The sequence below is a fragment of the Centrocercus urophasianus genome, unplaced genomic scaffold, assembly GCF_019232065.1.
Source record: "Centrocercus urophasianus isolate 14NV4802_14NV808 unplaced genomic scaffold, USGS_Curo_1.0 seq_40, whole genome shotgun sequence".
NCBI lineage: Eukaryota > Metazoa > Chordata > Aves > Galliformes > Phasianidae > Centrocercus > Centrocercus urophasianus.
In genome coordinates, this window is record NW_024884978.1 from 4,742,406 (window position 1) to 4,755,030 (window position 12,625).

Genomic DNA, 12,625 nt, shown 5'->3' on the forward strand with positions numbered 1-12,625 from the left:
ACCGTTTCACAGGATGTGCTTAGCTTTCTGAATCACCTCAGCACAAGGGATGGAGGCAGTTAGCTGTGACAGAGCCAATCCAGCTGCCCATGGTTATGGATGGCACAATTCTCTCTGTTTATTTCCAATGCCGTATTCATTATTTATACAGCACATTAGTAAAAAACATTGCATAAGACACTATTCTGAAACAAAGCAAAGCAGAGCTGCTTCCCAAAGCTGGCTGCAACAGGGCAAGTAAACTTCAGAGAGAAATCAGTGTTATGTCAGAATATTTGTACGAAACAATCTCTTCTTCTCAGGTAATGAGAAATCAATTAAATAGGAAACTCTCCCACTTTTTCCCCTGGGTTCCTGCATTGCTAGGACTGAGGATATTGCTAGCAGTGCCAGCAGGAATCAGGCTTGGAAATCTCTGCTTCTGCAAGCCCTCAGTTATACAAACTGTCAGAATCTGAATGAATCTCCAGGTCAGGGTCTCTCTGGAGTTTACACACCAGCGATTTCAGCCTTGAAAGCTTCTATTTCCCCATTGCTTTAAACCTAGAAGGAAGGCGGAGGGGAGATGTCCCCATGTTATCTCACAGACTGAACAGGAATGGGATTTAAGTTTCCCTGAGCTGAGGTTTGCTGGCAGTACATGTCATGCTTCAGGCCTCACTCTACTGTGGTGTGGCCAGGGGAAGAAAGAAAGTGGAGAAATGGTTTGATTTATGTCCTGCTGCAGGCAGAGCCGAAGTCCTTGTGGTGGGGAAGCGATGAAGAAAGCCCGTTCTGTGCCTCTCAGGGGGTCATCGTGGCTTTCGTACCACTGCATGCAATAGGAAAGCTTCAACACATCAAGTGGCACACAGCCACGACTGAACTTCGGAAATAAATGTTTTGAGGGCACTAGAAAAGCCACACTGTGCTGCTGAGGGGGTCCAAGAGCTGCTTAAGCCCTTGGGTCTGACTCATTCTGGGCCATTAACTATGGTACAATTACAGATTCAAAACCAACACGCATTTCTGGAGCATGGGCACAGGACCTTGACGGAGCCACAAAGAGACAAACCTGACGCTGCTCCGTGGCTCTGATCACTGCTACTTCAGCTATTGCTAGCGATGCACGCAGCTGCCCACTGTTAGGCTGTATTTGTTAGGGAGTTTTTAATGGCTGACTAATTATGGGAATGCTGGTGCTTCCTTGCTAGAAGGAAGAGCTCCCCAGGAAGCTTTGGTTTCAGAAGGGTGCCCAGTGGTACAAACAGCCAACTGTGGGACCAGCCAGGGCTTATACACTTATTGTCTTGGTGCAGAGGCATACAGGGACTCACCTGAACTCCCAGGATCCCAAAGATTATGAAAAAGGCACAGCAGATGACCACAATGTTCCCAATGGGCTTCAGGGATGACATGAGTGTCTCCACCACCAGCTTCAGTCCTTGGGCTCGACTAATGACTCTGTGGGGGCAAAGAAGCACAAAGCCTATGTCAGTCCTGCTTGTGCCTGGTTTTGCTTCTGATGTGGAAAAGAATGGCAAATAACTCAAAAATCAGGATGGGAGAAGCAGTTCTGGAAGAGTGGCCTCTGTGGTTGTCGAGGGAGAGGGGTCTCTGCCTGTGCACACAGCCACGTGTGAGAGGAGGAGAGCACATGTGAGGAGCCAGGAAGGTCAGTGCAGGAGGAACGGCGGATATAAGGGCTGGCCTCATATTTTTCAAGCTTGGAGTGATGGTTTTATCTAACCCACTGCCGATCCTCAATCCATTTCCTGATCAGCTTCCTACACTGCCACTCATTACGGCATTCTTCTTTCTCCAGTTTGGTCTGAAGGGCTCTCTACTTTCCAGCCTGGACCACCTTCCCTGGGATGCAGCCTCCTGCTCTGCTTCATGCACAAGCACACACCTGTATGTCTGTAGCACATCCAGGACTGCAGAATCCTCCCACAGTGCTCTTCTGTGTAGTTTCAGGCAAAGCTCCTCATTTGCCCATAGCTGGAGAAATGCAGCAGCCGCTCTTAGAGCTGCCTGCAGACCCGGTGTGCCCACAGCCAGGACCTGTGTGTGCCCACAGAGCCCCTCGGTGCCCCAGAGGTCAGCTTCGCAGCCAAAAATGGAACCATTGCTGGCATCCAGGGAAACGTCCCCAGAAGGAACACAGGCACCCGACCTTTCTGCAGCTGCACTCTGCCAGGTACTGCATAACATTCGAGGCTACATGGGAAGGTGGGGAAGAATAATGAGCACATCACAACAGAAGCATGGCAGAACATCTATATAAAAGAGGAGAAACTGTACTTCACTCTCAAAGGCCACACTATGATGAAAGAACAAGGCTGATGTGCGTTGGCTTAGGTGCATCTCTCCACGCTGGGAAGATGAACGAGGTGTTCAGGCTCACGGCCACGGAGGTGCAGAGCTGGAGCTCTGATAAAGGCATCTGATGGGGCTGTGTGCCTCTCTCCCGCTGCCAGCCGAAGCTCAGCGTTTTGCTGGCTCTGTACTCTGCCACAGAAGCCTCCAACTCCGGAGATTTGATGATTCTGTGATTCTGAGCTGTGCTTTCCCAAAGCAGAAATAGCTGCTGCAGCAGGAGAGGGAAGGAGGGAGCCGGGGGCTGCTCCCGCTGCTTGGTGCTGACGGGGGCCACGAAAACTTCCCCGCCCGCTTGTTGCTGCCTGCTTCTCTCTTTTGCCATCGAGTCTTCTCACCGCCTCTGCCGTTTGGCCCCAAATGCAGCTGCACCGCCTGGAGCACAGCTTGCAGCTCTGTCGCCTGGACAGAATCCAGTTCCTTCCCCTCTCCCCCCCCTCTCTGGTCCCCGGTGCTCCCAGCAGAGGTCCCCACGGACACATCCTGGTGCCCGACGCGCACGGCCCGGCCGTGGGGTGCTGGGGACGGCGGCCAAGCCTGCGAGCCCCGTCCTGCCCCACAGCCTGAGCAGAGGGAGGGCAGGGAACGGCTCCTTCGGAGACTGTTGGCATTAAACGGTATCCCGAAAATCTAAAAATTATTTCCTTTTTTTTTTTTTCTGTTTAAATATTTACACGTCAAGGGTAAATCGTCAATTATCTTTTTAAAAAAGAAACAGATGGTGGTATTTTCATCTGCTCCCTTCCCAGCGACACACAAGGGGCAGATGCTGCTGCTACTCACGCTGGGTGTCTCTCTCAGGTAACTCTTATGGCTCCTTAATTCCAGCACCTCAGACCTGCAGTACTCCGGGGCTGAGGAGGGCCTGGGGGGCTCAGGGAGCAGGAGGGGCCGAGATGCCCCAGGGGATGCCGTGCCCCTTGTGCAGGCAGCTCGAGACTGAATCTCTCTTCTGGATCCTCAGATGTTCTGAAGATGTTTGCCATCCCTCACACATTACCCTTACGCTGTCCTGAGTGAAATGTTACAGCTGCAGTACTACAGATGGGAAACTGAGGCATAGGAGAAGCACTGGTTGTGCTCTGAGAGGTCTGCAGGCAGCTTGCTTCCAGTGACTGCAAGAGACATTGGGCACACTGGGATCTTGGCTGAGGTCTTTTGCCCATAGCTTCGCAGGGATGGATATCAGGTCTTCTAACTTGAAGCCCTTTGGTCTAACTACTGGAACATCCTTAAATTCTGGGGGAAATGGGCAAAATTCAGTCTCCAGAGTCTAAAGGTGATAATTTTCTCCAACAGTTATTAAGAAAACCTATTCTAGAAATAATAAAGTGATTTCCCTTGTGTGAGGCTGTTTGGTATCCAGCAGAGAAGGAGGAGGTTGCTCATCTGGCTCAGCAAAGTCGCGTGTACTGAGAATAAAGGGCTGAGAAGCTGCAGCGTCTGGCTGCTCTCAGAGTTCTGATCAGCCGGGGAATTCCTCAAACAAGAATGCAGGAGGGTAAAAGCTGCCACCATCCCAGCTCCGTGCCAGCGCTGTTTCCAGCCCTACAGGGAGAGAAGGCTTTGAAAAGATTCTGAAAAATAATAGTTCTTACTAATGAAAACCTTCAGACCTTGGAGCAGCCTCAAAATGACGGTCTGATCCAACGTCCACGCAGCCTCCTGCCGGCTCTCCGGAGAGTCTGAAACTCTCAAAGAAGTGCCAGTGAAATTCTCAGCCTTGCCAGATTATTAGTGTCAGCTCCAATATGTCAACACGCAGCATCCCTGCACCTCATCAATATTGCCTGAGATCCTGCTGATATCAGGCTCGCAGACCAGTATTATCTGACCCACCACTCCTGCGATTTATTTCTGAAGGATGCGGCTGATTTGGAGCCCTGCACTCATGCCAGTCACCAGAGTGGCGTGCAGGACAATTTCAGTCTGCATTAAGCATATGAAAAATGGGGAAGCTGAAGTGAGACCATTTTTCGTTCAGTGTGAAGAAATGCAAATCCTTCTCGTTCTTCCCGGATCTGCTGGGCTCAGCACTCACAGTGCTGTTAAGCCCCTGTGACACTCCGAAACCACTGCCCTCCTCACCCAGCTGGATCGCATTTGCTGCCTGTAAGCCTGCTAGCCTGAACGGAGCACTCAGATGGAGAAGGAGCACTTAGATGAAATAGCAGATCAACGTTAATGGAGACCTTCCTCCACAGATTAAAAACAAAGTGGAATAGCAGAGGTGATAGATGACGCGATAGAGTCTATGAAATGACTATTTGATACCGCGATGGTATGAAGAGTGAATAATTCATCCATCTGCTTTGAAAGCCAAAGCCCAGGCTCTGTAGGCAGTAAAACAGCACTGAAGTCCAACCTGATTAATTCTAAATACAGTCTCAGTCTTGATTTCTCTTATATCTTAAGCTACAACACTTGATCCCAACAAGAGCAGGTTGAACGCATTAGGAAGGAATGTTATTGTATAAGCAATCTCTCTACTGGCTGAAACATCAGAGGGTCATGGAAACATCTTTGAATGTCACTCCTTTGTGAATATATTTTTGGAATTCTGGTCATAAAACTGGGCTGGAATGCTCATGGATTCAGTCTGGGCGCCTATAATCAATCATGCAATCAAAAGCCCATGACTGGCACTCATGTCTGCGCCAATGGCAAAAGCACGCGTGGCTTTGAGTGTTGCATAAAGCAGCAGGGCTGTTTTCACAGGAGAGAATGAGACAAAATAAGGCAGGTCTTTTTGCAAGAACTCCTTCCAATTAGCGAACAGAAAAGCCAAAGCCAAGGTGACGAGGGCTGTCCCTGCCTTTGAGCTCAGTGACTCCTCTCTGGCGGTGTCCTCCTTACTGCCCATGTGAAGAAAGCACAGAGGGCAGCCAGGTCCCTTCAGCGGTGCTGAGGTTACTTTCCAGGAAAGCAAAAGCCACGGTCCGGTCTCCAGAAGGGTCTCCATCTCAACACGGGGAGCACAAAGTGCTGTCTGCCATCCCACATCAGTCTGGCTGCAGACCGGGGCAGGGGGGGGAGGTCCTGGAGCCCCAGGGGCAGCGGCAGGGCAGGAGGGCTGGGCAGAGCCACGCGGGGCAGCCCAGATGCGCGGCGCTGAGGCAGATGGGTTTCCGCATGCCGAGATTTACGACTTACTGAAAAGCCCCTAGTTTGATGGCTGCTTTTTCATTTCCTACAAATCTAATTACAGGGGAATAGAACTGATTGCGAACATATTTAGAGAAAGGGCTTGTTGCTGTCTTTTTACATTTCCTTTGTAGTGCGAAGCCGTATGTTGGCTGAAAACACTCAGACGCTCTCTTGAGAAAACATATCAAATGCCAGCAGGCATGGAATAGCAGAGGAAGGGTCTAACCCTGCACATGCTCCAGATGGCAGCTCTTCCTCCGCCCCGCAGCTGCTCGATGGACTGTTCCCCACGACTGCAAACTGCTCACGGACCTGAGTGGCTGCAGAGGACTGCATCCTGCAGTCAGAGATGGGAAGCTGATCCTGCTTTTACCCAGAGGTATCCAGGTTATTCTGTATTTTGGGTCAAAAATCAGCCAGATCAGAAAAGCAGAGCAGATCCTACAATTCAAAAATAGGGCAGAAACTCCCCCCAGAAACAACAGCTGACGTGGAAATGCTGTGGGACGCACACAAAAAATAAGGTCTGAATCTGAGTCAGATAGGAAGTCAGCCTATGGCCAGAGATGAACCACAGCGCAGTGAGCTCTGTCCAGACACAAGCAATTAAAGCAGCTCGTGTCCTAGAACTCACCAGTCACAACATGCACATTGCCCACTTCGACAGTTTCCCTTCCACAGCTGCTGAGAATATTTGAAAGACACCTAAGCACGGGCATGGCCATTGTTATTTAGGCTTATTATTCACACCAGAGCAGTAAAACAACATCTTCTGTCAGAAGCAGGGTCCTTTTTGTTGTCACAAAAGTGAAAATCTTGACTCAAAGCGAACCTTTTATGAAGGAAGATATGACAGGCACACAAAAGTGCTTCGAGCAGGAAGGTTAATAAGCTGCTGCATAACCAGAGCAGCAACAGTGGCATTAAAGAGGGGCTGCATTGAGCACAGAGCAAAACCTTTGAGCTTGGGGTACAGGACAGGAGCCATACCTGCAGGAAGGGGTGGTTCTGGTCAGGGGGTGCTGCTGCCAGGGATGGGGCTGCTTTCACACCAGGGACATTTTCAAATTAGTGGGGAATGGCGGGGAAAAGGTTCCTCGCATTGTAGGTTAAGCAGCAGTTCAGTCCCTGTTTCCTTACAAATGATCTGCCACCTGCTACTAATTTCCTCCTGTGTTACAAAAGCCATCGACTGCCTGAAGGAAAGGGGGGGAAGCTGTTAAGCTGCACTTTGCACAGAGCAAATGAGAACACAAATAGCAGGGGATGTGTGTTTTAATGAGCAGAAGAGGCATCGATCAGCTCACTGCTGCACGTGGGGCTGCTCCCAAAGCACTGCAAGAGCCTGGAGCTGCTGAGGGCTCAGCAGAACACTGTCCCTTCCCTTGCACAACTGCTGCACAGCCCCCGTGCTCTGTAAGGTCTCCTTCACCCTCTGCTCACCTTAAGGGCCGCAGTGTCCTCAGCAGCCTCAGCACCCTCAGCATCCCCAGGATTTTCGTGCCGCTGTCTGACACCATCGAGACGAGGATGTCGATGACAGAGATGAGGACCAGCACCCCATCCAGAACGTTCCAGCTGCTCTTCAGGTAGGCTTTCTCCCCAAAACACAATCCCAGTGCAACCACCTGCCCGGACAACAAGGTGCAGCAAATTACGACTTTTGCATCTGATGCTTTTCTCCCCGTTAGCAACCTGCTGAGAATGCATTATTTACAGATATGAGTCTGCAAGTCCATTTGCTTCCCAGTATAGAAGCCTAATTAGACAAATCAGCAAAGTGTTATATTTCAAGGACTGTACAATAACTCTGCAGATACACCCCACGTTGTCCCTTACAGCTGCTGTATTTTTAATGCAGCTAAGACACGCTGCACAGAAGTGTCACTAACAACTTCTGCTCTGGCATCTAAAGGTGGATGGTGTTTTACTGCCATGGATTCCTGGAGTAAAGGTGCTGAGTGGCTCACCCAAGCAACCATTTACAAGCTTTGCAAACATGGAAACTCCAGAAGCTTTCCAGAGAGCAATTGTTCTGCGAGATCGTTATGAATTACACAAGAGAGATTTACAGCAATGGGTTTTGTGAGCCTCCCGCCTCAAACCCAGCACAGTGTTTCGCTGTGCTCCAGTCTCTGCCTGCTCAGGAAGGCACAGAGCTGCTTAGGTTGTGAGGACAATGGGTTGTTGAAGACAATGGGACTTACATGCATGGCTGACGCTAAGCGTGTGCTGGAGAGCTTTGCTGAATAGGGGAGGATTGCTGAATGGAAGCATCCCATAATGGTGTAAATCAAGAGCAACTTCAGTGAGATTGTTCCGATGTAAAAAGCGCTCAGCGTAAGGCTGTGGTGGGCATTCGAATATGGTTCAGAAGATGAAAACATTCGCCTCCCTCATCGCTGCAATAAAACATCACTAATATCATACAGGCACACTTCCCCTCTGGCTTCATTTACCTTAACTGTCATCTCAGTCAGGAAGATCACTGTGAAGATGTAGTTAGAGAGCGTTAGGAAGATCCGTTCCTGCAGAAGAGGAAAGGAGAGACAACGCTTTACACGACGCTTTTAGACAAATGCCATCGGTGGTTCTGTGCTGCCTGCGGCTGGGTCAGCAATGTGGGGAGCGGCGACAGCACCGGGCCCCCTGCCCTCAGAGCCCCCCTCACCCCAAAGCCACCACCTGCCCCCGAACTGCCACCCGCCTCCCCAGCAGGCACAGGGACATCGGCTGCCCTTGGAACCCACTTGGCAAATCTCTCTCTGCCCCTCACTGCAGACATCACGCACAGTGCAAATACCACCACGCTCCCAACTCCCAGTACGTGAAGTCAGTGTCAGCGTGGCTGTGCTGCAAGGCCAGCAGGGCCCAGGGGAGGCTGCAGCGCGGCTGCCAGGACCTGTCCCTGCTCCACCGAAGCCAGCAGAGCTCTGGAGGCTGCCGCCAGCTGAGAGCTGCCCCAAAGGGTCGTTCTCCTGCCCAGAGCCATGGGCTGGAGCTGGGCAGGGAGCCCAACAGCCTCATCTCATCTCCCAGTCCCTGCACTATCCACCAGACCGTGCAGTTCTCGCTGCCACTGTGCCGCAATAGCAGCTAGTGATTACAGATGAGACCATGGCCTGGCTCCCTATCTGTAGTTAGCAGAAACCTTTCCTTTTAATGATGATCATTAAATAAATTACACTTCTCCCTAATCCCTAAGCAATCTCTGATTGCCTGCACTGAGAAATGGACAGCAGAAGGTGGAAGTTGGAAGAAAGTGGTGAGCGTGCCTGTGTGCATACAATTGAACCAGCCCCAGTTCTGCTAATAACAATTTGGGATTTATTTCTGCTGCTCCCTACAGAGCCATCCTGTAAGAGAAGCAGATCTCTCGAACAAAATGAGATGCAATTCAAACAGGACAAAACACCTTGGCAACCCTCTCACTTGCCAGATCATGATTTACTGAAAGTGACTCAGGAACCACAGAGCAGTTTGTTTCCATCCTGGGCCCATAATTAATGAGGTCCTGGCCCTGCAGCGTGATTGCAGGAGCTGCGATAGGAACCGTCTTTGCCGGGCACACAAAGGAGTGCTGCAGGGCAGGTGGTGCGTGGGGAAGGGCAGGGAACTGCTGGTGGTGCTGGAGATAAAACAACAATATCGTGGGGGAGAGACGAGGATATTACAGCCTTCCCTGGTGAGCATGTGGCTGTGTTGGAGGATAATCTCTGCAGCCCATGTCGTGCACTCTGAGATGGGGAGCGCGTGTTGGCTGGCAGCAGCATCCCGTTCTGATAAGCCAGCTGAAACTGGGGCAGGGAATGAGACCTTGTGTGAAGCAGCTAGAAAATCCACAACTCAGAGAGGCAAAGGACAATTATTTTCACCAACTGAAGCTAAACTGACTCTGGGTTTCCAGATGAGAGGTCTGTCCCTGTGAGCAGGGCACGGGCACTGCTCCTGGCAGCCCTGCTCCTCTCTGCTGCACCCACACCATGGCTCAAATTCAGCTCCCAGCCCTGGATGCCACACTTCAGTTTCATTTTGGCTACAGACTGATACTGCTGGTGCTGCTGGGTTGCACCAAGCTCTACGTTACCAGCCAGGCAAGGGAAGGAATTGTCTGCTCTGCACCACACCACTGCCACTCCACCATCACTGTGTGCAGCTCTGGGTGCCACAGTACAAACAGATACACAGCTAGGATGGAGTGCCCAAAGGAGGGCTGCAGACATCATGAAGAGTCTAGAAGAGAAGACGTTTGAAGTGTGGCTGGGTTGTTTTGGCCTAGAGAAGAGGGGTCTGAAGGGAGTCCCATAAGAGCCTCAGAGGCAGAGCTGGCAGGTCTCATGGGACACTGCAAGGCGCTCAAGAAAGCCTAAGGGATCTCCAGGGTGTCCCATCTGGGGAGCAGGGGGTGATTTCCTCCTGCCACATTGGCTGGCAGGGAGCCCTGCTCTCGTCTCACAGCTGCGAGGTGATGCATCGTGGCTGCGTGATAATCAAAGGGAAAAAATGGATCTAGGGGAGGGACCTCCAATTCAGTAAAGAGGACTATGAGCAAAGCTTAAAATAGGCACAGAGCAGCCAAGACTCCGGTTTTGAGGTCTAACATTGAAGATCCATGGAAATGAACAGCCTGACACGCCTACGACAACAAACCGCGACTCTATACGATTGCGATATGAGCAGTCTTTGGAATACATCAGCAAGAGCCCAGCATACATCTCAGCCACAGTCTATGCTAAAATAAAAGAGCAACGGATGGTTCTGCCCCTCTGAGTGATGGAAGTGGGTGCTGTGAGGGTCTGGCTTGAAAAATCTCTACACAGTCTATTAAACCAGAATGGTTCAGGGGAATGGGATTACAGTGCACATGTCAATGCAGTTTTCCTTGTGTCACAGCAAAGATCATAGACAAAAGGGAGAGAAAAATACAAAATGAATGGCTTCCCCTGTTCCCTTCTCACCATCCATACGTGCCCGTGAACAACAGATGGAAGAAATGAAGGTTGATCAGAGAAGGAAACAGAGACAGATGTCGTGCCTGTGCCATGTGTTCAAGCCTTGATCATGCTTGCAGAAATGGGATATTGCATGGGGGGCCTCGATGCGTGGCAGGCCACGAGCTCTGCTCCTGTTCTGTGAACCAGGAGGGCCAGGAGCAGCAGCGGCACGTGGAGCAGGAGGAGGGGAGAAGCCTTCTCTGGACAGCATCACCCTGTACCTACCCCACACCCACCTCTGCACGGACACTGGCGGCTCTGCACTTCAAAAAGAAAAGCCTGAGCCCCCATGCACGGCAGCAGGGACTGAACCACACATGCTGCCTCCACAAAGAACATGGAAAACATTAAACTCAAACTCACGGCGCTGTGAGGCTCGATTTTGGGTCGTTCCATGGCGATGGTGATGCAGTTGAGGAAGATGATCACCAAAACGATGTGATCAAACATCTTGTGCGTGATGATTTTATTGCACATCAGACGGAACCTGCCAAGAAATGAGAGAAGAAGACAGCGCACAGACAGGCTGTTAGCACTCAGCTGGTGGGGACAGCACAGCGCGCTCCTGCAGCTCCAGCACAGCCGGGGAACTGAGCTCCCTGTTTGCAGAGCAGAAGAGCCACGGTTCCGCAATCCCCTCCCTGGCAGAGCCCCATGCTGCAGGCACATCTGGGTATGAATAGGAAAGGACTCAAGCTGCAAAGATCGATTTCAAATTAGAACCACAGATTTCCAGCCCCAGCAACATCCATGGGGGACTTAGTCTTGCTCAAAGCACAGCAGCTGCTTGCACAGCTCAGACACGCATCCAGGTGTGGGTCTGAGCCCTGCCTGCTCTGTGGAGTTCAGCTTTAGCTTACAGACAGGAAGAAATGGTTGGATGGAGTCTGGGACAACCTGGTCTGGTGCCTGATTTAGTGGTTAACAACCCTGCCCATGGCAGAGGGGTTGGAGCTGAATGATCCAGGTTCCCTCCAACCCAACCATTCTGTGATTCTAAATACCTCCAGTGTAAGGGCTGAGTGCACACGACCAAAGGAACAGAAGCTATTTATTGTGACAGATGGTTGTACACTGACCCAGGATTTATAATACCATATTACATTCCCCTAAGTCTGTTTCTGAAAATCTCTCTAATCTCTGTATGAATGAACCCCAACGCTGCCCAGGACCCATCAGCTCAAACGCGGGAAACTCTCATCACGTGCGGGCAGTGTCCAGAGAATGGGTTTGGCATCTTGGAGCCCAGGGCTGGGCTTTAGGAAGGGCAGTGCTCAGGTCTTCTGGGTGAGGAGAGAGAGAAAGGGGAGGACAGAGAAGTCTGCACTGAGAGGAGGATTTGGCAGGGCAAGGAGGATCCTTTGCTGTGTTCTGAGCGTGCACTGTGTGCAAAGTTAGATTTCTCTGAGGCATCGGTGCCCTGCACACCCTATCACACAGGCTGCCATACCTGGAATGAGGAGCGAAGACATAGATGGACCAGGATTCCCTCTCCTTGCAGCAGGTGGGGAGATGTGCCCGTACCCAGGCCTTCATGCGGTCCCTTTTGCTCTAGAAGGAAAACGGAGAACAAAGATGTACCAGGAGGAAAAGCAGAGAGAAGAGTTGACGCCCCCAGATCTCCCAGGCAAAGGACTCAGGGAAATTTTTAACTAAACAAACATCCCCAGGTACTCAGTAAAACCAAAGGAAAACAGCCTTCCCCTAAAGGACCTGTAGGGTTAGGGCTGTGCTGGTGCCATGAACCCCTGCGGTCACATCTTCCTGCCTGCTGTGCACAGTGCATCCAGCATGTGACAACCTAAAGGGATGGAGATGACAAGTAAAACCCTCATCCAAGAAGACCCACAACCTGCTCAGCTCAGCCACAGACCCTCTGGCTTCTCAGCAGGTGCTTACCTGAATCTTCTGAGGTGTTCCTGTTGCCTGCTGGGCCAAGCCCTATGTCTGCACACCACTGGAAAGCCAAAGAAACCATTTGGAAGCTGCATTTCAGTGCAGGAACACAATGGCAAGCATCTGCCTCTCATTCAGCATGACCAGATCAGGCCATGGATTACGAAGGCAGATGGGAACATCATGGCCTGTCTGACCTCCTGGCTGAGCGCCGGTGATCCAACTCCCCT

The 12,625-nt window shown here is 51.1% G+C and overlaps 1 protein-coding gene across 1 annotated transcript in view; it reads right to left on the reverse strand.

The window, feature by feature from the left end:
- The window catches only part of CACNA1G (calcium voltage-gated channel subunit alpha1 G), an 80,935-nt gene that overhangs the window by 32,103 nt on the left and 36,207 nt on the right, over nucleotides 1-12,625 (reverse strand). Inside the window, exons 18-22 of the mRNA XM_042832988.1 lie at nucleotides 11,950-12,050; nucleotides 10,863-10,986; nucleotides 7,965-8,033; nucleotides 6,949-7,133; nucleotides 1,317-1,443 (exon numbers count right to left, since the gene is read on the reverse strand). Of these exons, the coding sequence (XP_042688922.1) occupies nucleotides 1,317-1,443; nucleotides 6,949-7,133; nucleotides 7,965-8,033; nucleotides 10,863-10,986; nucleotides 11,950-12,050 (606 nt within the window). The remainder of the gene's footprint in view (nucleotides 1-1,316; nucleotides 1,444-6,948; nucleotides 7,134-7,964; nucleotides 8,034-10,862; nucleotides 10,987-11,949; nucleotides 12,051-12,625) is intronic.